This window comes from Melozone crissalis, unplaced genomic scaffold, assembly GCF_028551555.1.
Source record: "Melozone crissalis strain CALT ecotype California unplaced genomic scaffold, PUWL_Pcris_2 ptg000034l_1, whole genome shotgun sequence".
Classification (NCBI taxonomy): domain Eukaryota; kingdom Metazoa; phylum Chordata; class Aves; order Passeriformes; family Passerellidae; genus Melozone; species Melozone crissalis.
The window spans coordinates 15,425,398-15,446,554 of NW_026535812.1; the positions used below are offsets into that span (position 1 = coordinate 15,425,398).

General features: G+C 47.9%; 1 protein-coding gene across 1 annotated transcript in view; it reads left to right on the forward strand.

Annotated features, from left to right (window-relative positions):
* The window catches only part of P3H2 (prolyl 3-hydroxylase 2), a 62,772-nt gene that overhangs the window by 28,378 nt on the left and 13,237 nt on the right, over positions 1-21,157 (forward strand). The window contains exons 2-3 of the mRNA XM_054282542.1: positions 18,346-18,492; positions 19,429-19,618. Of these exons, the coding sequence (XP_054138517.1) occupies positions 18,346-18,492; positions 19,429-19,618 (337 nt within the window). The remainder of the gene's footprint in view (positions 1-18,345; positions 18,493-19,428; positions 19,619-21,157) is intronic.

The window sequence follows — 21,157 nt, forward strand, 5'->3', positions numbered from 1 at the left end:
TGTGCTCAAAGCAGCTTGCTCCCCTCGTGGTGACAGTGCCAGCCCAGCAGCACTGCTGTGCTTGAAGCAGCTTGCTCCCCTCGTGGTGACAGTGCCAGCCCAGCAGCAGTGCTGTGTGTGTGTGCAGATGGAGCACAGCAGCTTGGGGAGGGTGGCAGAGGACAGGGCTGCTGCCAGGGCCTCCTCAGGCCCCAGAGCTGCTGCCAGAGCAGGGACAGGGTCAGGGAGGGCTGCAGGGAAGCCAAGGGCCACAGGCTGGGGCAGGGTGACCTCTGAGCTGTCCTGTTCCCTCAGTCAGGGCAGCAGGGCAGGGAGAGGAGGTCAGTGTTTCCAGTCTTGGCTTTTATGCTTTGTTGCTGCTGCTTTCAGCAAACTGGTTTGGCCGGAGGAGTTGTGGGGGCCTGCAGACAATGGCTGCTCACATTTTCCAGCTGTCAGATACTTAATGACATTAACTCCCCAGCCTCCTGGGTTTTTTTTACTGATTTAATTTTTTTTTTTTCTTCCTGGCACAGCCAGCTGAAGTGCTTCCATTTCAGATAGCCCCAAATCCTGGCCCTCATCACTGCCCTCCCACTCTGCCAGGCTGCCCCCCAGCAGCAAAGGGGTTTTTGCTTATTGGAAGCAAAGTGCCGAACATCTGAGGTGCAGTGGGGACCCCTGGCCTTTCCCTCCCCTGGAGGAGCTGTAAATGTGCATTAACCTGATGGATGTGTAGGAGGGAAGCATCTTCCCCTTGAGAGCAAGGAAATAATTCATTTTGTGTATGGAAAAGGCATCTGTTCTCTGCACAGACTGCTGAAAGCAGCAAAAGCCACAGGGTCTGAGCATTCCAGAGAAGAGGAGGGCACAGGGGTTTGCCAGCCCCATGGCCCTGGTCACACTCAGCCACCAGTGTCCCTGCCTTGGACCCTTGTGGCCCTTCCTGCCTATACACTGATTAATAAACTAGAGCACTGACTTTGTGACTGCCTACTGCTATAGCATTATAAGCAAAGAAAGAAGATAAAAAGGTTTGTTCAGTTAGTTTTGTAAATCAACAGACAATTTGCATTCAGCTTTTCCTGAAGGAAGGGTGGTCGGGGAGAACACACTCAGCACACAGAAACAAAAGGAAAAATACCTTTAAACTCTGTCCAGCTGCTTGAATTCTGGAGCTGAGGTGCATCACACCACTTGTAAACTGATAACTGATCCTTTCTACCTAGCTTTGACTCCAGGCATACAGTTTGCCCTTGATACATGATGTATTATATATTATATCTTGTATATTATATATTAATGTGCTTGCAGGTGTGCAGACAGTTGGCATGCTGTCACAATATGCTGCTGCTGTGTGTGAGCATGCCTGTATGTTTAGATGATAAGAGCTCTAAAGCTTGAGGAGACTTTGGCCTGGGAACATCCTGAAGATTGACAGTGCCTTTATGCCCCACTTGGGGTGTACCTGCTAGGTGTGTGCTCTGGATTTTGCACAGGATCTGCACGAAAAATAAAAAAAAAAAGCTCATTAGATATTTAGGAACACTCTAGAGAGTTTCATTAAGTTGCTTCAATTGTTCTTTGGTGCTCCTGCTTTTTATCTTTCTTTGTTTATGATGCTGTAGCAGTAGGCAGTCACAGAAAGTCAGTGCTTTAGTTTATTAATCAGTGTACAGGTGTGTTAGCAAACCCTCTCTGCCCCAGAGAGCCCAGACTCTGGGCTGTGGGGTGGTGGAGTGTGAGTGACCCAGCATGGGAGAGCCACAGCACCAAAGTCTGGCAAGGTCTAAGCTGTCATTCTGTGTAGTAGCAAGGAGATTTCCTCTGCAGGTTTTGATTTAAGAGCTGAGAGCCCGTGGGTCAGGCTCATGAACCAAAATTCATTATTGGAGTTAGATGCCAGCAAAAGCATCTTTGCTCCCCTTTGTGCTGAAGAAAGTGAACCTCAGTTGTTCTCAGAGGCACCAAGTGAGGATGTTCTTCCCCAGCCTCCGAGTGGGCAGTGGGACCATCTGGCTCGTGTCTCCCAGGGGTTTGCTTTAGCCTGCAGACACTTGCCAATTTACCATCAGTGCAAGGGCAGGAGTGTGGGAGGGTTCCCATGGGTGGTGAGTAGGAGGTGATAGCTTGTACCTCACAGACCTCCCGATGTGCAAGAGGAAAACTCAACTATAAAGGGCACTTGAGGGCTGATGTTGCTCCAGACCTGACATTATTCCAGTCCACTTCACCTGAGGCTTCTCCTTTTTGCACCATTTCATTTTCTGCTTCACTGCCAGTGAAAGCAATATTCTGTTTTGATATTATTAGTTCTAGAAAGCCTAATCAGCCCTTTTCTCTCCCTGACAATATCTGCCCTGCCTGCCTGAGAGCTGATCCACCCTGCCCAGCCAGTCATGCAGCAGGATTTCCCAAGGGCTGTGGCATAGCATCCTCCTCCCTTTCTTGGTGTTTTTCCTATTTACCAGGCACAGAAGGCTGTGGGAAAGAGTCAGGCTGACTGTGTCATCCTTCTCCCTCTGAACTGACACATACTGAAGTCATTAACTTGACTATCAAATCTCAGCCGTGGGCTGAAACTTGGCAAAGAAGATTTTGGGCCAAAGTGTGTGTGTGGAACAGGATATAGCGAATTTTCCTGTAGGAAGTCACCTGGGTCAGGGACATAAGAGGGGTCATCATGACCATGCCTTCAGATTTCTTCACAGCAATGTGATTTATGGGCAGGACACTCATCCTGGTTCAGATTTCTTTCACTGATATTTGTGGGCTGTGGTTCATGCTTATCTGCTGTGCCTGACCCCTTCTTGCCAGCTGAACACATAATTGAGTCTTGTTAGGGTCATTCATGACAGTGGTCAAAGTACAGTCATAGAAACATGGATTTCTCCCTGGGAGATGTCACAAGTGCCCCTCTCCCCATCTGCAGATTGGATATTACCATCCAAGAAAGCTGTGGATCAGGTTGTTCAGAAACAGGCAGACCTGGAGCATCTGTTTTTTGAGCCAGTTTGCCTAGGATTGCATTTTGGGCTCCCCTTAGCAGTAGGAGTTTTGCCATTGACTGTTATGGCTCTAAGTTTTGATGCAAGCAAGGCGAGCTGAAGAGGATTTTCTTTCATTTTGTTTCACCAGCTTTCTGGTTTGAGTCTGCCTGTCACTTCCTTGCTCCAAACTACTTATTTGGCAGATCAGGGGTGTGAGTCACAGCCATGGCCCAGGATCCTGCCTCCTGCTTTGGCCAGCAGCACTGCAGCTGGGGCAGAGCAGAGCTGCTGCTGATGCTCCAGTGCCGGCATGCTGCAGGGCGTGGAGACACTCACCTGGAGCAGGGGAGAGGGTAAATTCACAGGTTAATGAGCAAAAGCACTTATTCTGATCTGAGCCCAGACCATTTTCTGATGTGTTGCTTTCCAAGGAGAATGTTGTGTACTCTTACTTGGTAACTTCAGCAAACTTCTCCCAAAGGCAGGATCACTTTCAAAAGAAAAAGTTGGTGGGAGAGGCATCTGCACACAGGCTGTCTCTAATATCATGGGCTGGGAAATGAAACTGGATTCTAAAAGGAGATATTCCCTAGAGATTGAATGGGCTTTGCAGAATTTGTGCTGACTAGGGATAACCTTTCCATGAGGATTGTAGGGAACATGGGTTTTGTTCTCTCTGCTGTCTGACTATGTGACTTGTGCTGGACCCACTGCTGGAAAAAGAAAAGCAGTTCCAGTTGGCAGGACAGTGAAATACAGAGTTTGCTGGAGATATCCCTCCTGGTGTCCTTAATGGCAGGATCATGTGGGCCAGTCCTCAAGGATTCATCTCTTGCTCCCCACTGCTAAAAAAAGCAGAGAAAGTGAATATGCAGACCCTTAGAAAAATTGCCTGGCAATTTTGTTGGTGAAAATGCCAGTGCCTGCTTCTAATAAGAAAGACAGAGAGGGAGGGAGCAATATTTTGTTTCTGGTGTGTAATGTTAAAGCAAACAAAAGCCCTCTTAGGGATAAAGGAGGCTCTCAGAAGTGCTGTGGCCTGCTTGTGACATGCAGAACTTTGTCCACAACCTTGAGGACTTGCAGGCCAGCTTCAGGCATTGTGTGTGTTGGCCAGACAACAATGAACCCTTTGAGCACACTTTGGGTCAGGGTACTGTTTTCTTGGAGGGGGAAAGGGAAGGGAGGCTGGTGCTTTGGTCTTGTATCAGCAGCCGTCTGTGGTGAGCCGCAGATGGTTTCAGTGGATGGCAGGGCTGGCTGTGGCTTCTCTGTGCAGGGCTGGCTCCTGAGGCACTGATTCTGCAGCAGCAGAGCCATTGCTGTCTGTGCAAGACTTGAAGTGCCTCTGCCCCAGCTCTGTGGTTTCAAAGAGAGCTTTTAAACTAACGTGGGAGTCTGTGAAATTACCCTGCTGCGTTGTGTCAGCTGTTGACACAGCAACATGACAGTATGTCATCACTTATTTCCTGCTTGAGGGATCATAAAGCTTTTTTGCATGGTTTGGTGCCATCTGTTTTCCAAAAGAGAAACTTTATTGTGTTTCTCTTGCTCTCATTGTCCTCCTCCTCCAGACTTGGCCCCTGGTGCATTTCCTGAATGTTGCTCATGAGCTCTCTGGGGTGAGGTGAGAGAAGGAGTTACCCACCTTTTGTACACGTTTGGGGCTGCACTGGCCCTGCTCTGAGCCATCTCTTTGGGCTGCTCTCATCTGCTGACAAAGAGGACTGTTCAGTGCAGTTCATGGGTACCTAAGTCTGACCTCTTTGCCTGAACAGCCTGGGATCAGCAGGCCAGCTGACGTATTGAGCACGAGACAAAAAAGTGTAATATGGTACCTGGGAAACAGCAATTGCTTTGCAGCCCTGGTTTGAGCATCTGGGCATGGTGGGAAGCCCTCAGCCCATACCTGAATGTGAGTTTGAATCTCTGGCTGCAGTGGGAAGCCCACCCTGTCCTGGGCAAACCAAGGGGTGCAGCTCCCAAGGCTTTGGTCCTCCTGGTGCTTCACTCAGAACAACTTTTTTTTTTCCAGCAGTCAAAACCTGCTACTGTTGATGTTGGTCTGGTGTAAAATCCAGCTCAGAACTGACGGAAAATTGGAGGTGGTTGTCTCTCCTGCCCCATCACAAGAGAGCTTTTGCTGCTGTCCTGCACAGCAGAACCTCTCCCCTCACCAGGGCAGGGGCAGTTCTGTGCAGCTGCAGTCGGACACACGGGCGGTCTCACGGCAAATCCTTCGCAGAGCTGCTGAAGGAGCTTGGCTCAGGTCTCGTGTCAAGCAGGACAAGGGAGGAAAACGCCTCCAGCTTGTTTGTGGTCTGGCAGCCAGAGACCTTTCTGCTGCTGTCACTGGGAGCCAGTGTTCCCTTTTACATTTACGTCGTTCCTGGGTTGTTTCTGCTGAGAGTGGCTGTGCCACAGCCCGGCACTGTGAGCCCCAGGGAAGCGCTCCCAGGCAGCCAGAGGAGAGGGATGCTGCTGTCATGGGCAGCATCTGTGAATAATAGCCCAGAGAGCTGAATGCAGCACTGATGCTAGCTCTGCAAGTCTGCCCATGGTTTGCCAAGTCACCATTTAGGTCATGCAGATTTTATTCTGTGCCCCAGATTTATTTTGGATGGAAAGCCACGTGTTTCCAGTGAAGTTACACCTGCAGGGATTTATGTTTTGAATAAGCTTCAGAAATGACCAAAACACATTTCTCAAAAGTTCTTCATATTTGCACTTTTTAAAGTACAAATCTTTTTTTTTTCTTTGGTAGTGTTAGAAGGATGCTCTGCATTTTTAAGGGTAGTCTGATCTGGGAGCAGATGAATGTTTCTCCAAGAGCTTCTTGAAATGAACAGCTGTTGTTCACTAAGTCAAACAGAAGAGTTTTGTAGAAACTAAGTCCAAATTGATTCTCTTAAAAAACAAAACCAAAATTAGATGCGGTATTATGGTTAGGTGCACGTGCCAGAGGCTGAGTAAATTTAACAACAGACTTGTGACTTAGTCTTCACCCTATTTAATCTATCAATAGTTGGCTGTAAATCTCTGTTTAGAATAGAAATGTTGGAAGGTGCTGCAGCTCCTGCACTCTCACTGGGATGCTGTGAGCTGTTGTTAGGGGGGTGTGGTGGCTGATCCTTCTCACTGATGGGATTTCTTTTTTCAGAGGTTTTATAGTTTCCCCTCGGGTTTGGGGTGAGTCCCATACAATGTCATTACATCTTGCCTGCCTGCTGCCCTCTGTGACTTTCTGTCTCTGCCTACCTGTGTTGTCACCCTGGATTGTGTTTAAGCAAGTTAAAGGATCTTTGTGAACCAGATGATGATTAGCATCCTTACCAGAAGTTTTGCTAAAATACTTAGCTGTATTTTCTTTTAAAAATCCCTGTTTCTTTCAGCTTTATCTTTTCTGTGCCAAGGAAAGCCAGACTTGGTACCAGTGAGAGAGAGACTGGTTCCTCTGCCTTCATCCATGTCATGTGCTGCCAGGGAGGTGCTTGCAGGTTTTATTTTCTAAATAAATAATTTTTAAGGGTTCCTGAGTTTGCTGATCGGGTTTTCAGTAAAATGAAAACATTTGCAGAAAGCAAAAGTGTGAATCAACATCTGGCAACTTCCTCAGCCACTCTATTTTTTGTTCTTTCTTGTGGATAAATGCAAAAAAAGAATTCAAGTGAAGTCTTTGTGCACATAAAACCCTCACTGTCCAAGCATGATTGATTAGGGACGCTTGCTGTTTCCCTAATTCTCTTTCTTAATCTTGGCATCATCCACGTTTTCCGTCTTAGCTGTTTCCAGTGGGGATGAAATGTTTGTGGAGGGGCAGGACCCACCCACCCACCCACGTTGGAGGCTCCTCAGACAAATGGGGCAGTGTTCCCTGCAGTCACGGGTGGGAGCAGGGAGCCAGCCCCTGGCCACAGCTCAGGGCAGCAAAGCCATCCAGAGCCTGACCCTGTTTGACTTCTGTTTTCTAGATCTCAGTCTCTATAAACAGATTTTTATGGTATTTGCCCTTCAAAGAGGAACCAGGGTGTGGATGGGAACAGTGACAAAGAGCCACTTAGAAGGACTCAGTGAGCTCTTACAGGAGTCCACTGCGTAATTTTCAGATCAACAGAAAAATCTTGCAATGTCTTAAGCCCTGCCGTGTCATCTGAGGTTTTTAAATGCTGTCATTCTGCCTCCCAGCAACCAGGGCCAAAAGGTTTGTGCTCCTGTTTAACAGGGAAACTGAGTCATAGGGATGCTTAGTGCCTGGCAGAAGGATTCCCAGTAAATCAGAACAGAGCCAGCAACTGAAAGCAGAACCTGAGTGCTTGGAAAATACTGACTTCTCCCAGGAGCATGACTTCATGTGTCCTCAGCAAGGGCAGGCAGCTCCTCATTTTTGCACAGTGGAGCACAGCTCTGCCCCAGACAGCAGCTACTGTCTCTCGGGGTGACATCAGTGCAGGGGCTGCAGCAGGAGCACAGAGCTGCAGGGCTGTGAGTGATAACAGCCTGTGCTCAGGGGGTCCCCACAGCATCCCTGTGGGACACACCACTCCCTGGGTGTCCTGCTCATTCCTGTGCAGCTCCCCACGGGCTGTGGATCATCCTGCAGCAGCTGGGAGCCATCCTTCCCTGGAGCTGCACCAAGCAGCTGCTTTCTCCATCTCAGGCAGAGCAGTGCAAGCAGAGATGGAATAAACACCTGTGTCCTGCCTCAAGTGACACGTGCATCCTTCAGGATGTTGCTTCCCTGTGCCAGTTGAGAATTGAGGAACTGAGGAGCTGGTGCTTGGGTAGGAGCTCAGTGAAGGTCATCCATCACCATGGATCTTTTCAGCCCTTGATGTGAAGAAGGTTTGTGGAGGGGTGTATTTGTACAGGGTTTGTTTCCAGCAAGCAGGACCACAAGAGTTTCAGAAGATGGAGCTTTACACTGTGTGTGATTAACTTCATCCAGGCTGTGGCTGGCATCCCACCTGGCTCTATCCACATCTGCCCCCAGTACAGGAATGTGAGCAGTCCAAGTGCCCAGTCCAGGCACTGCTCTTGCCCAGGGTAGTTCTCTGTGTCTTATTTCCAGCTTGAGAGGAAGAAGGATGAAGGTACACACCTGTAGGAGAGCACCCAGAGTCAGAAATGTGGGCTGTGCCACTGATCAGCCCTTGGCAGAGGGCACATCTCTTGGCTGCCCTCAAGGACAGACATGTGCCCACTTCCCCTTGAGTCACTCACTCCTTTGGCCACATGTGAACTGGTCATACTGGGAGCTGACACATCCCATCCATGTCATTCTACTAATTCTTTTGAAGGAAGAACTGCACCACTGGGAGGACCCACTCTGCATTTCTGTAGGTTCTTTACCAAGCCAGGAGAATAGAATCAATGAGGATGCCTGGAAGCCTCAGTCAGGGGAAGCACAACCCCTTAGCTCAGGTCTCCTTGCCTTTGTTCTCCAAGCAGGTTTGCCATAGGTGTCTGCCATTGGATGGGGATGTTTGGCAGCCCTCCAGATGGGCAGCAGCTCCTGGGCAGCTCACAGGGTAAAAGTGATGCTGCTGCAGCAGCAGATCTTGTGATTCGGTGCTAATGGCTCTATAACTCCATTACTGTGCTTTTGTAGGGGGATTTTTTATTCACTAATTAACCAACAGTTTGATTTGGTGGCGATAGTCTGGGCTCTATTACAAGTGGGCAATTGTACATCAACATCCCAGAGGGGCCCCATGGCACAAAGGACAGGTTTGAAAGGGCTGCTTTTGGCAAAGGCTCCTTCATCCCACCGGGATGGAATGTCCTGATAAGGGATGGAGCTGCAGGGCTAGTTTCACTCCTTCGAGGAATGGCATTGGGAGGCAGCCCCAGGTCTGGTTCTGATTTGCTGTCAGACATCAGACTCCTTACCTGCAATTGAGGGAAAATGATACCTCTGTGCAGGGGCCTCGCAGGGTTCAGCTGAGATTAATAGGGGAGGGAGAGGAGATGAAATATCTCTGGCATTTTGTTGTTACTATTAACGATGTAGAGTGAAGCCAGGGCATTTCTGTGAAGGATCACTGCATTTGCCTCTTGAGATCTGGCTATGTTTCTGCCCTCCCCTACCCTCTACTAATCAGAACAAAGTTAAACTGTGTAGTAGAAGGGCTCAGAAAGCAGCATTTCTCAGTGTCTGAAGGAAAAGCAGCACGTTTCCTGGTGTAATTAGGTCCAGCCTCTCAGGAAATGAAGGCTGTCTAGCTGATAAGTGTTTAGTAATGATTACCAAGCCAAGGCTGGGGAAAGCAAGCAAAGTGTTTTCATTTCAGAAGCAGCAAATCCAGCTGAGATTGCGGTGCGTGCCATGTGTGGAGACAATTGTCCCAGTGGTATGTGGCCTTGCTCGCTGGAGCACGAGCCAAACCTGCCCTGGTGTAAGTCCACAGGAGCCTCTGGAGCAGCACCAAGAGCCTGAGCAGCAGAGTACACATCTCCAAACAGTGCCCTGGGCTGGCAGAGCTGCCATTCACCCAGACTGGTGTCACTCTGCTCTCAAAGCCAGCAGTTCCTCTCTCAAATCAGTAACAGTGCTCATCAAAGCCGGGGGAGCTGGAGGAGGGCAAGAAGCACGTTTGCAAGGGTAGAGTTACATCCTCTCTAAATGAAATATACGTTTCTGCAGTGGTGCTGGGTAAATTGAATGTGGCAATGCACAAAGTGGGTTCTTCAGTGTGCTGTGCGTCACCCCTTATGAAAGGGAACCTCTCCCCTGAAATTCCAGGGTCAGATTTTGCAGGGAACATGCCTGGAGTCTGCTTGAAGTCAACACAATCCATCCCGTGCCAGCATACTAATCCTGTCAACAGCCCTTGAGACCTGATGTGCTCTCAGTGTCCTGGATGAGAAGGTGCCTTTCCTTCTTTCCTTTCCTTCCCTTCCACGTTTCGTGTCCCTTCATTTCAGAAGATGCCTTTTGGTGGGAAACCCTATCCCTGTTGTATTCAGATGTGTTTGTGTTTTATGAACATTGAGCATTGGAGGAACTGAGGAGTTTTGCAGCACTGCTGCAATTCCTCTTGCCTCCCAGATGAGTCAGCCTGTACTTTGCGGCTCCACATTTTCTGAAAACTCTACCATAGCCTAGTGGTTGGTCTTTCTCTCCCCAACGTGTACTCTGGTGGAAGTAATATACTGATGTCTTAAAATCTCCCAAATCCCTTATTTATTGCAGCCTGTATAAATGAGTTCCAGAAGGGATTACCCAACTCCCAGGAGGACAGGGCCATCAGTGGCTTTTAAGCGCAGTGGCAAATCCTGAGGCAAATCCTGGCTCAGGAAGCCTGTAAGCTGCTGGACATGGCTGACAATGCCCTGTGTGTGAGGGTCCCTGTGTGCCCACCATGTATTTATGGCTTGCCCACAAGTGTCCACCCCTGGCCACTGCTGGGGGAAGATTCCTGGGATAATCAAACCTTTGGACTGGACTTGGCAGCCCATGCAGGCAGTGTTCCTGGCAGGACCTCTCCTTTGCTTTGCAGACCAACCAAGATTAAATTGCAGAACTATGGATATATTTTCACTTCTTGCTTGTACTCTCTCCTTTTATCTGCAGACTTTGTTTCCAGTGCAGTGCCTTTGTGCTGGCGCAGTAGTGGAGAATCAGCACAGAAATCTCTTTTCAATTATGGCACTTATCTTCAAACCCACCTAAGGCATAAGCTGAGTTTGCTTCCCCTTGGTGTCAGTCAGTTCTCCTTATGGTGAGCACAAACCACCCCCAGTCTGTAGATCTCCTACAGACTTTGCAAAATGGTTGAATTGGAATTTGATGGTTTATTTAATCAGATCTGCAGTGCCCTAATGTCCATCACCATCATGATGGCTTCCATGAATTCAGCAGCTGTCAGTCATTATTTGCTGGTTTATGATTTGAGCCCTGGAAAAGGTATTCAGGAAATATTGTGTCTGGAAAAAATGTGAATTAAAACCATTTCCTTGAAGACTGTTAAGGTTTTGGGTGAGGAAACAATGCACAGATATGCCGTGAGTCTGCTTTCTTGTTGAAATTTATGGTTTGTTTGCTTTTCCCTTCGCTGCCCCATCACAGATCAGGGCAGGGAGAGATAACCTCGTCCTCAGATAGCACAATCCTGTTTGCAGCCCACCTTCAGGGCTCTGCACTCTGCTTTTCAAACTAAAGCTCTGGTACTAGTACCACAAACTGACCATGAGTCAGTCAGCTCCTTCTCCAGGAGAAGACCTTTCTGTGGCTCAAGGGAAAGGTAGGGAGGCAGTCCTCAGGCTGGCACAGGCCTTAAGCCTGTTGACAAAATTCCATTTACAGCATGAAAGGGCTGCAAAAAACAAGTATCGTTTATCAGCAGGTCGCTGTGTCTTCCTGGCTCTGGGATGGAGGTGAAAAGCCATGTGTGCTCTGAGAAGGGCGTGTTCTGGGGACACAGGAGCTGTTTGGATGTTGTTAGGTAGCAGCAGACAAGCACATACATCTGCACAGGAAACTTTGGCTCCCAAAGGGCATTCAGCAGCTCATCATGTCTGACTCTTCTAAGAGGTGCTGAGCCATTGCTAAACCGTAGAAAGGGAGGAAAGTTTCTGCTGTAGGAATTTTTCTGCTTGTCTCAGATTTTTCTGTTGTGTTTTTCTTAAGTGTTTTAGTAATTACTGCCATAGAGATACCAGTGTGGAGACAGCTGAGTTAGGAGGCTGACCCAGTTATCAGTCAGTGCAGCTTGATTAGCTGCAGTGTGGATGCTGGAGAAAATTCACATCTAAACTGCAAAGCTGCTTTTAACTGCCTGCCAAGTTTGTTTTGTTCTGGTTTTCCCCTAAAAGCATGAGACCCTCCTCCCTTGATGGCAAAGGCTTCCCTCATTCCTTGCCAGTGTGTTCAGTGAGATTCACCTTTCTTCTCCCAGGTATTCCCATGACTCTGGGGAACACCTGCCTCTCAGTTATCAGTCATAATATAGATGAAAGCTCGTTATTTATCTATCAGGCAGTGGCCTACAGGAGTGCTGGTGGTCCAGGGCGGGGATAGTCACATCCTGCTTGCTCCCAGCTGCTTGATTTCATTAGATTAAAATGCCTGGGCTAATCTTTGATACTTTTCCAGGTGTGCAACAGCTCAGTCTGCCATAGGGATGTTATAACAACAGGAGGAAGGACATGCAAGAAGAAATTCTGCTGTGGAAAGCCTGGCTGGTTTTATGCTGTCCACCTTTTGTTGCCATTAGTGTGTGAGTGTATTGCTTCTCCCGTGCTACTCATCTCTGAAGGAACTGGTTAATTATCTGGCCAAGGAAAACTCTGGGGTGCAGGAGCTTCATGGGTAACCACCTGCACAGATTCCTGAGGGCTGAATGCATCCCACCTTTTCCTCATTGAAAATACTGTTTCACACACAGCTGCTGCTCTCAGGGTTTGTTAGGCAGACTGAGTGTCTACACAGGACAAAATGTGGCTCAGAGTGTATTTCACAGTCAGTCAGATCGAAGGTTCAGTAAACACAAACACATTTCCCACTGCTTGCTCTGCAGATGAATCTGCAATGCTTCAGTGTGTTGGAGATTTATATGGGAAGGGTCCTTCCCGCTGGGAAGTGGTTTTGCTGTGAGTAAATGCCCTGCTCCTTGTGCAGGATTTGTTACACAAGTGTGCACTGAAGCATGTAATGCACAGCCAGAAACGTGTGGAAATCTTCATTCTTACATGCCTGGGAACAGTTCAAGAAGAGCATGTCAGAGAGGGAAGGAAGGGAGAGTGTGAGGGTCAATCTAATTTGGCTTTTAAAGCCAAATGGCCCTTTCAGACAGAGTTATCCAGCCAGTCTGCTCAGCATGGACTCATGCACACATGAAATAATGCCAGCGTGGCTCAAGTGAGAGATTCATTAAAAAAAAAAATTATTTCTGTCTTCATTAATTGAAAGAACTTTTTTTCATAAAGAATATTGAAGTGGTGTTTGGTTTTAGATTTCCAAGTATCTCCCACTTTCTGAAGACAAAATTCATCATGTAGTTAGCTCATTTGACCACGCAGCTACCAATCCACATATGTTTGTGTCCTGAAAATTGCTTGTTGGAATACCAAAAAACCCCAAGCTGTTTCTAAATTTCCTTTCTCATGAGAGATTTTCCCTGTGTCAGTTCTGCAAATTTGTTTTGTTTTGGATTTGAGTCTACCAGAGTGATTGGTAGGCAGCAGCTCACCAGCTGGGATGGTCTGAGAGGAACTGTCCAAAGCAGGCTGGAGGTTGTCTTCATTTTAAAAATGAAAAAAACTCTGAAAATTTACATTGGTAGCCTCCAGGAATGCATCACTATTGCCCTCCATCACAGCAGTAGCAGGGGTAGGAGGCAGCCCTGTTTATCTTGAGTTGGAAGACGAGAAACTGGTAAAAGGTTTGGAGAGCAGGGGATGGTGTGGAACTGAACTTAGAGATGGCCTCACACCTTTGGCTCCTGGTACCTCTTCCCTGCACTCAATTAAGGTCTTTTCCTGCTGTGTGCTTGCCTTGCTCCCTGATTTTGTGGGAACAGTTCTGGTTCTGGTTCCTGGTTCTGTGGGAACAGTTGGTGCCATAGTGGGCTGAAAACACTTCAGCAAATGTGTGACCCATCAGCAGAAGGAAAATTTCCTGATTAACTTCTCTGGAGAATTTAATCCTTCTTATTTGCAATAATAAAATAGTTGAGATAAGGTCAGATGCTATTTATAGCCATCTCACTGCTCCTTGCTCCTTCTCTGCTGGGCAGTAAGCTCTGCACAGACACAACAGGATTAATCCTTCATGGCACTGAACCTTTTATTTCCCTTGTTGTGCTTGCAGGCTCCAGAGCCTCCTTGCTCTGCAGAGCCCAGTGCACTGAACCTTCAGTACAACACAGCAGCACTGGAGCTGTGGAAAAGTTTAGAAAAACATTATCTGTTCAGCAAACCAGGGATTGTCTGTGAGGTTGGAAACTTTGGTTTCTAGGTCAGCTGAATGGTTTGAAATTTTTCATCACAGGCTCCATGCCAGGTTCATACACTCTGCAATTAACTGAGGTTATGTGCAGGTAGGTCCAGTCCTGGCATGGTGAGAAATGCTGAAGGATCTGACATGTTTTCCAATATATAAACCTTACTTCCATTCCCCTCAAAAAAAAAGTTTTAATTGAAACTGTATTTTATGTGATGAAGAAACCTTAATATAGAAGCAGGTTGGATTAGGACAGTTAGACACAGAATGCATGGCAGCTGCCAATATTTGATATTAAATTCAATGCTATGGGAACTCGGTATGAAGAATAGTCTGAGGTCTTGGTTATATCATACCTGTGACCTCTTTTCTCAGTCAGAATCTCTATTGCTTTGGCTACCTTCTCTCTAAATCCTCTGACTTTTGCACCTCTTTCATCCTTGTTTTTTGCCCTGAAAAGCTCAGGGTGAGCTGGGGGCAGCTGAATACCTGCAGTTGCTGTGTTTACAGCTGCAGAGTGTCAGTGCTCAGCACAAGCAGAGAGGTGGTGGGAGGGCAGCCCTGGCTGCATGAGCTGACTGTAAAGCTGTGCAGTGCTTGTCTCACAGGCCTGGCACCCTGCCTGTTCCGCTTCCTTGTCCCACTGCCAAGCTCCAGAGAGCAAACCTAAAGGACTGTGAGTTTTGGGTCGTTGTAGCTGAAGCCATGGTGCTGCAGTGAGCCCTTTTCCCTGGGGAAGGGGACAGGAGTTTGTGCCAGCCTGCTGAGCATCTGGCACCAGAGGGGCTTTGGTCAGAATGCATTTGTCTGCAAGGGGTGAAGGCAAGTGTGAATTCAGAGCATGTGCCTGCCCTGGAGCTGAGCCAGTCTGAGGTGTCTGGGGCAGCTGTCAGTGATGGGGTGAATCCTCTGGGTTTCTCTTTAGGGCACCCAGCAGCCAAAGTGGGGTTGAAATCAAGCAGCAGGTTAGACATGTTTCAGTGAGACAGCTTGGTCCTTAAGCCCAGCAGGTTGGTGACTGTGGCATCACAGGTAGAAATCAGGTTGCTCAGCATGGAGTTTGCTGGCTTAAGCCTACCTTGGCAGGTATCGGAATGGCAATGAATAGTAAGGGTCTGTTAGAATTGTGTTGAGTGTCACCATGCAGCCCATGGAAGCTCCATAAAGGATTTTCTCAATGGTTATCAGTGAGAATTGGGTTCAGATGTCTAGTGATGATCAAGATGCCCACTCCAGGTCCTTTCTCCAGCCTGTGTTTGTTCCTGCACAGTGCTCCAGTCACAGCAGCCTCCCTAGTGCAGGCCACCTCTGCAGGCTGGAAGCCACAACCCCACTGAAGCCCAGGCCAGCACTGTCCCAGCTGGGAGTGAAACTGAGCATTGCAGTTTGCTGAAATTCTTTCATCTGAGGTTCTGCTGTTAAAATATTTTTTTTTTTATGAACCACTCCTAAATCTCATTGAGGAAAACAAACGTCTTCCAGCATCAGAACCCCGCAGCACTTACGTGGTGTGTTTTCCCCTTCTCAGCTCTAGGTGTTGGTATGTCAAGATCAAAATGGACAGGACAGGGTGTTCCCAGGGCTCTCTCAGTGCTGATGCTCTGATTTCTTGTGTCTTCTCTGGCTGAAATACACAGGGTTTGGTGCAAAGCTGCAGCAACAGTCCAGCAATCTCATTCCAGTGGGGTGAGCAAGCAGGGCTTAGAGCACATACTGAGGTTGTGAGTGCACATTTGTCATTTTTTCCTTGCTCATTTTCATTCAGCAGTTGTTGTGCAAAGATCAAAATCTCCTTGTGTTACGTGCTTGCACATGCTTATGGCCCCCAAGCTGCTTGCCATCCAAATAAACAAAATTACTACTCTGTGGGAGAAATGCTATTATTTTTTATTGTTATTAGTTAAAAACAATGGAAAACCAGGCACAAAGAAAACAAAATTTTTTTTTTCCAGTGGCTGCACAGTGAGATTGTGACAGGGCCAGGAACTGAGTCCAGGTGTCCTGAGTCCTAGCCCAGGCCTTTAAGCACCAAAATATCCTGCTCCTTGTGAATTCAGAGTGTTTTGGCAAAAGTTTCCCCAGAGTGTTTCATAACTAATGTCAGAGCTAGACACTGAACATGTCTTACCAGTTAGGAATTTTGCTTTTATACACACTCACTGACTTAAAAACTCTCCCCAACCTTAGCAGCTGTTGGCTTCTTTGTGTTACTTGAATATTTCTAAGGCAAATATGGAATGTGATAAATTGAAAAGCATTGAGTTGAAATGTTCTGCTTCAAGTCCACTTAGCAAACTCCAAAGGTCATCTCTGCTGTGTAGAGCCAGCAGGACTAGACATAGAGTGAGCCTTGTTTGAAAGGGATTTTCTGTTGTCTAGAAATCAGGCTTGTCCTATTTCACAGAGGTGGATGTTATCCAGAAGAATTAAGCCCATCCTGGAATCTCTGACAGTTTGCTGAAAAGGATCTAGAGCTAAGGGGAAAAAGAACATCCCACAGCAGAGTATTGCAGGTTGTGTCTTGAGGGACCACTTCCCCTCCTGAGAGGTCTTTAGTCCCTTTTAAATCTGCACAGGCAGGGTGCTGTTTGTGAATAGAAATCCGTGGTGTGGAAGAATGCAATTCCCCCAGGCAGCTCAAACAGTGGCTTCTTAGCAGTCCTTTGGATCAGGTCAGCAGCTCACATCTCCAACAAACCTTTGTTCCATCTTGACTGTCTCTAATTACCAGATGCAGTGGCATTCCCACAGACACTCAGCAGGACCTGAGAATTCCCTTTGTGAGATGCTCTGGTCAGTCCTTTATCCCACATCCGATGGTGTCCAGCTGCAATGAACTTTTCCAGAGTGGGATTATGTTGAAATGATCTATTTCAAAATGGAACTTATGTTTCTGAATAGGAATGTCTCTTTAAAAAAAAAAAAAAAAAAAAAAGAAAAAACAACCCAAACTTCTATTCTGGAGGGGTTTTGATTTTGTATGCGCTGTCCCGGTTAAAAATTTCTTATAGTCATTTTTCATGCCTGCTGGAAAGCCAAAGGATTATTATAGAGAGTGGTGTCCTTTGGAAAAATCCAAATGAAAGACTGGAATAGATGTTGTTTTTGCAGTAAAATCTGGCTCCCCTGCACATGTTGTCAGTCCAGAGATAATCCTTAAAAACTTCTGAAGTTTACACAAGGCAAATACTTTGCGTTTCTGTGGGCACTGCAGCACAGCTGTGCTTTGGTGTGCAGGGGGTGGGCTGGGATGCTGTGGCTCTCACCCTCATTTTGGGGACATTCCTGTGTGTTTCCTGGGCTGGCTGTGCCCTGGAGCCACTCTGCCCTGCTGCAGGGTGCAGGATGTGAAGCTCATGCTTCCCTGCAGGTCTCTGTTCCCATCCTGCTGCTGGGGTTTGTCTGCTGGGTGCCTGTGCAGGTGAGCTGCTGTACCGTGTCCCATGGATGTGCCCGGGCTTGCTGGCTCTCGTGCCTCAGGAGCAGCCTTGCAGCAGTGGCACAGGGCTTGCTGTGGGTTTTGGTGACAGGGAGAGCACTCTGACCCAGCCTAGCCTGGGCTAGCATTAGCCTGGCCCTGGCTGACAGGTTTGGGTCAGGCTGCTGATGTATCCCAGGGACCTGCCTGCAGCTTGCTGGTACCCAGTGGTGTTGGCCTTCTTTCAGAAGCAAGTGTTTTAGTGACTTCTCTCTTGCTAGCTCATGCAGAGGTTTCACCTGAACATCTGTTCTGCTCCTGATGCTCCCAGCAGCTGCCATGGATGTGTTTAGCAGTAGCAGTTTTGTTTGTTTATGAGGCTTTCTCCAGGGTGAAACTGATGTCTGGTCTCCTTCTGAATCTCTAAACACAAAATAATTTGGTATATCAAAATAAACCTCTCTTTACACCTCTGCCGCCATCAGCAGAGCCTGGCCTTTTGCAGCTATACACAGCTGAGCTTACTAAATGGTCTTCAGTCCCTGTCTCCAAGCAGAAGCCTTAGCCTGGACAAAGCTCAGCCTCCAGGGCTTGTAGAGAGAGCAGTGTTTGCAGCTGCTTTCCCCTCCTCTCTCCATCTCATATCTCATGAGAGCATCTTTCCACCTGGAACTGTGCAGGGGGTTGGAGTAGCTGAGTTGAGAGGATGTGCTGCTGGAACACAGGCTGGATCCCGCCACCAACAGACAAGTTGGATCCCATCACCAGCACAAAGGCTGGATCCCATCACCAACAGACCCTGTTGCAGGGACTTGTCTGGCTCTCAGGAGCTCCAGCTCTTCCCATTTCACTTATATGGGGCTTTCCTCTCAATTCAGCTTTTTTCTTTAGCCTCTGCATTCAGGTTTTCCTTGGTTATCCCATCATTTCCCAATCCAATGGTGTCAAAAGGATGTCAGAGCTGTGTTTACATTCTACATCACCAGTCTCACTTGGTTCTTCTCCCCTTGTTACAGTTGAACAAGCTGGAGGAGGCAGCAAATGCAGCTCACACCTTCTTCATGGCGAACCCTGAGCACATGGAGATACAGCAGGACCTGGAGAACTACAAGACCACGTCAGGGAAGGCCACCTTGATTGACCAGGAGGCCAGGCAGCACATGGTGAGTCTGAGGCTGAAGAGGTGCCCAGTATCAGGAAGTCTGGAGAGGAGAGACTAGGAGGCCAAAAGAGATTAATCTGTGACTGGGGAAATTCTTACCAATACAGCAAAACAAACTCTCCTTTCAGCATTTCCCCTTAAGGCAAGCCTGCTCCTGCCTTCTCTGGGCACTCTGCTCTTTGTTTGATAGCTGCATCCCCAGCCTGGTCCCTGTGTTCAGAGAGCTCTGGGGTTCACATGGCTGTGAACACACACCAGCAGGCAGCTTTGATGGACGCCTCCATGACATCTCAGCTCCTGTGTTTCCTTCAGGACAGCTCCTGTGTGTTTCTTTTGACCTGAGTTCTCCCACCTGGGCAGGGGACATGCACATGGTGGCTGTGGTGGTGAGGGTGCAGAGTGGCAGGCAAGAGTGTCAGCTGCTTCCACCTCCACAAAGCAAAAGCCCAAGTCAAATGCCAGGGCCACTCCCAGCTTCCCAATTTCACAAGATTCAGGGGAGCAGGAGTGGCTGTTGGGTGAAATTAATGGAGATGTTCATTAGAGGCCATTCTAAAAAATGAGCAATTTGTTCTCTTGGCATTCAGTGTTGTTGTTTGGTGGGAGGGCAAAAACAACGACAACAACAACAAAAAACAAAAACCCCAAACCTTTTTTTTTTAATATAATGCATAATCTAGGAGTGGCACTGAGGATTCCCTAAGTATGGAGGAGCTCAGAATAGCATTTAGGCAGGTTTAGTAGGTTCCACTGATCCAAAAGTCCATCAATGGCTTAAACATTGTTTGGTGCAAATGGTTATATCTGATAGGTATGGGGAGATTGTCCTGTCCCTGTCCCTGTCCCCTTGTACCTTCCTTTGAGAAGCCCTGCAGGATGCTGTGCTCCAGGCAGCATGGCCTGCTCATGGTTTGTGTTCTGCCTGCCTGCTTTGCAGGAGGACTACAGTGCTGGGGTGAGGCACTACGACAGGGAGGAGTACGAGCTGGCCATTGAGCTCCTGGAGCGTGCCCTGCAAGGATACTACTCTGAGGATGAGGATTGCCAGCTCATGTGCGAGGGACCGCAGAGGTTTGAGGAGCACGAGCACCTGGATTACAAGGCTGGTCTCTACGAAGCTATTGCAGGTGAGATCTTTTTGTGATTTTTAGAGTTCTCACCCGTGGCCCTGAAATGTTTTTAGTTATTGAGTTTGGACCTTTGGCTGGATTTGTTGAAGTGTCTTCCCTGCCACCTCTGCTGCTGGTGAGTAACACTGCAGGAGGCACCTAGAAACCCAGAAAGTGCAGACTCAGAGCACAGTGAGCTAGAACTTCTCATTTTGCTCCTGAACAGAAGCTGGGTGAGGAGTATTGCATTTCCAGATGCGTGGAGCATTTGCAGCTTTCTGTTAGAGCTGGAAGTTGAGGTGCTTTATCTACACTGCTTCCATTTCCCCTGTACACCGTGTCACACACCTCCCTGGAATTCAGGCATTGCTGGCCTTTGTTTATGTTTTCTGTTTCTGAGAGCACATGAAGAGAGCAGCAGAGTTCTCTTGGCCATGCTCCAGGTGGCCAGGAAAGTTGCCAAAAAAGCTCGTAACGTGGATTTTCTCCCCATCCAAAAGGATGGATTTGTCATTAGTGGAGGCCCACCTAATTATGATCTTGACTGAAATCTCTGGAGAGAATGGAACGTTGCTCTGTAATCTTCAGATTTGCATGTGTGGCTCTGAGCCAGAGAGGATTAAAACAGTTCATTCTCAGTGGAAATGAGATTACATTTAATTAGTTGTAAGGGAAGGAAGAGCAATAAATTAACGTTTGTTTGGTGACAGAAATCTTATTTATCTGCTTATGGTCTTGGAGTTGCATCAAGCCCCGAAATCTTGCTTTTTATGTGGAAAATACTTCACTCAGATGCAGAATGTTTTTTGGGTTTGCATAATTCTGTTTGTGTCAGGAGAGGAAATCTAATTGAAACAACCAAGAGGAGAAACCACGAGCATACCGGATGGGAAGCTGCCCTGGTGGGGTTTGTTTACCATGCAAAAAATAGAAGTGTTGGAAAGGCTGACTTGGTCCCAGTGTGGCTGTCAGCTGATCAGGCCTGTTTTAGAGCCTTGAGCAGGACTCCCATCAAGAGAGCAGCCTTCAGTGGCAAAGCAGGCCCAGCATCCTTCCCACTGAGAGCTGCTGCTCTTCAGACAGGACAAACTGCTCCTGTGCTGTGCCAGCTGCGTGCAGCCCCAGTGGGCTGAGGTGTTTCTGTGCTGGCCCTTCCTGAGCACAGACAGGGCCATGGTGGTGCTCAGAGCAGGACATCACCTGGGGGGACAACAGCCAGAGGGTCCCTGCAAGGGCTGAGGCTTGGCCATGTGTGCCTGGCCTTAACTACCCCAAACCCCAGGACATTCAGGCACCCAAAGGAACATGGAGCTGAGGGAGGGAAATAAAATCCTTGATGCAGCTGCTCTTCTATGGGAAACTAGGTGGCTCTTTCCAGGACAGGATAATCCAAAGTTCACCCCTGGTCCAAGGCACTCAGGCACAGACATTTCAGTAGGGAGTGGGAACACATAATACACCAAGAAAAGAGAGTTTAGGTTTCTGCAAAACTAATTTCTCTTTTTAATCCCAAACTGATTTGCTCTGCTGCTGCTTGGGGTTGAAACACTCTCACCT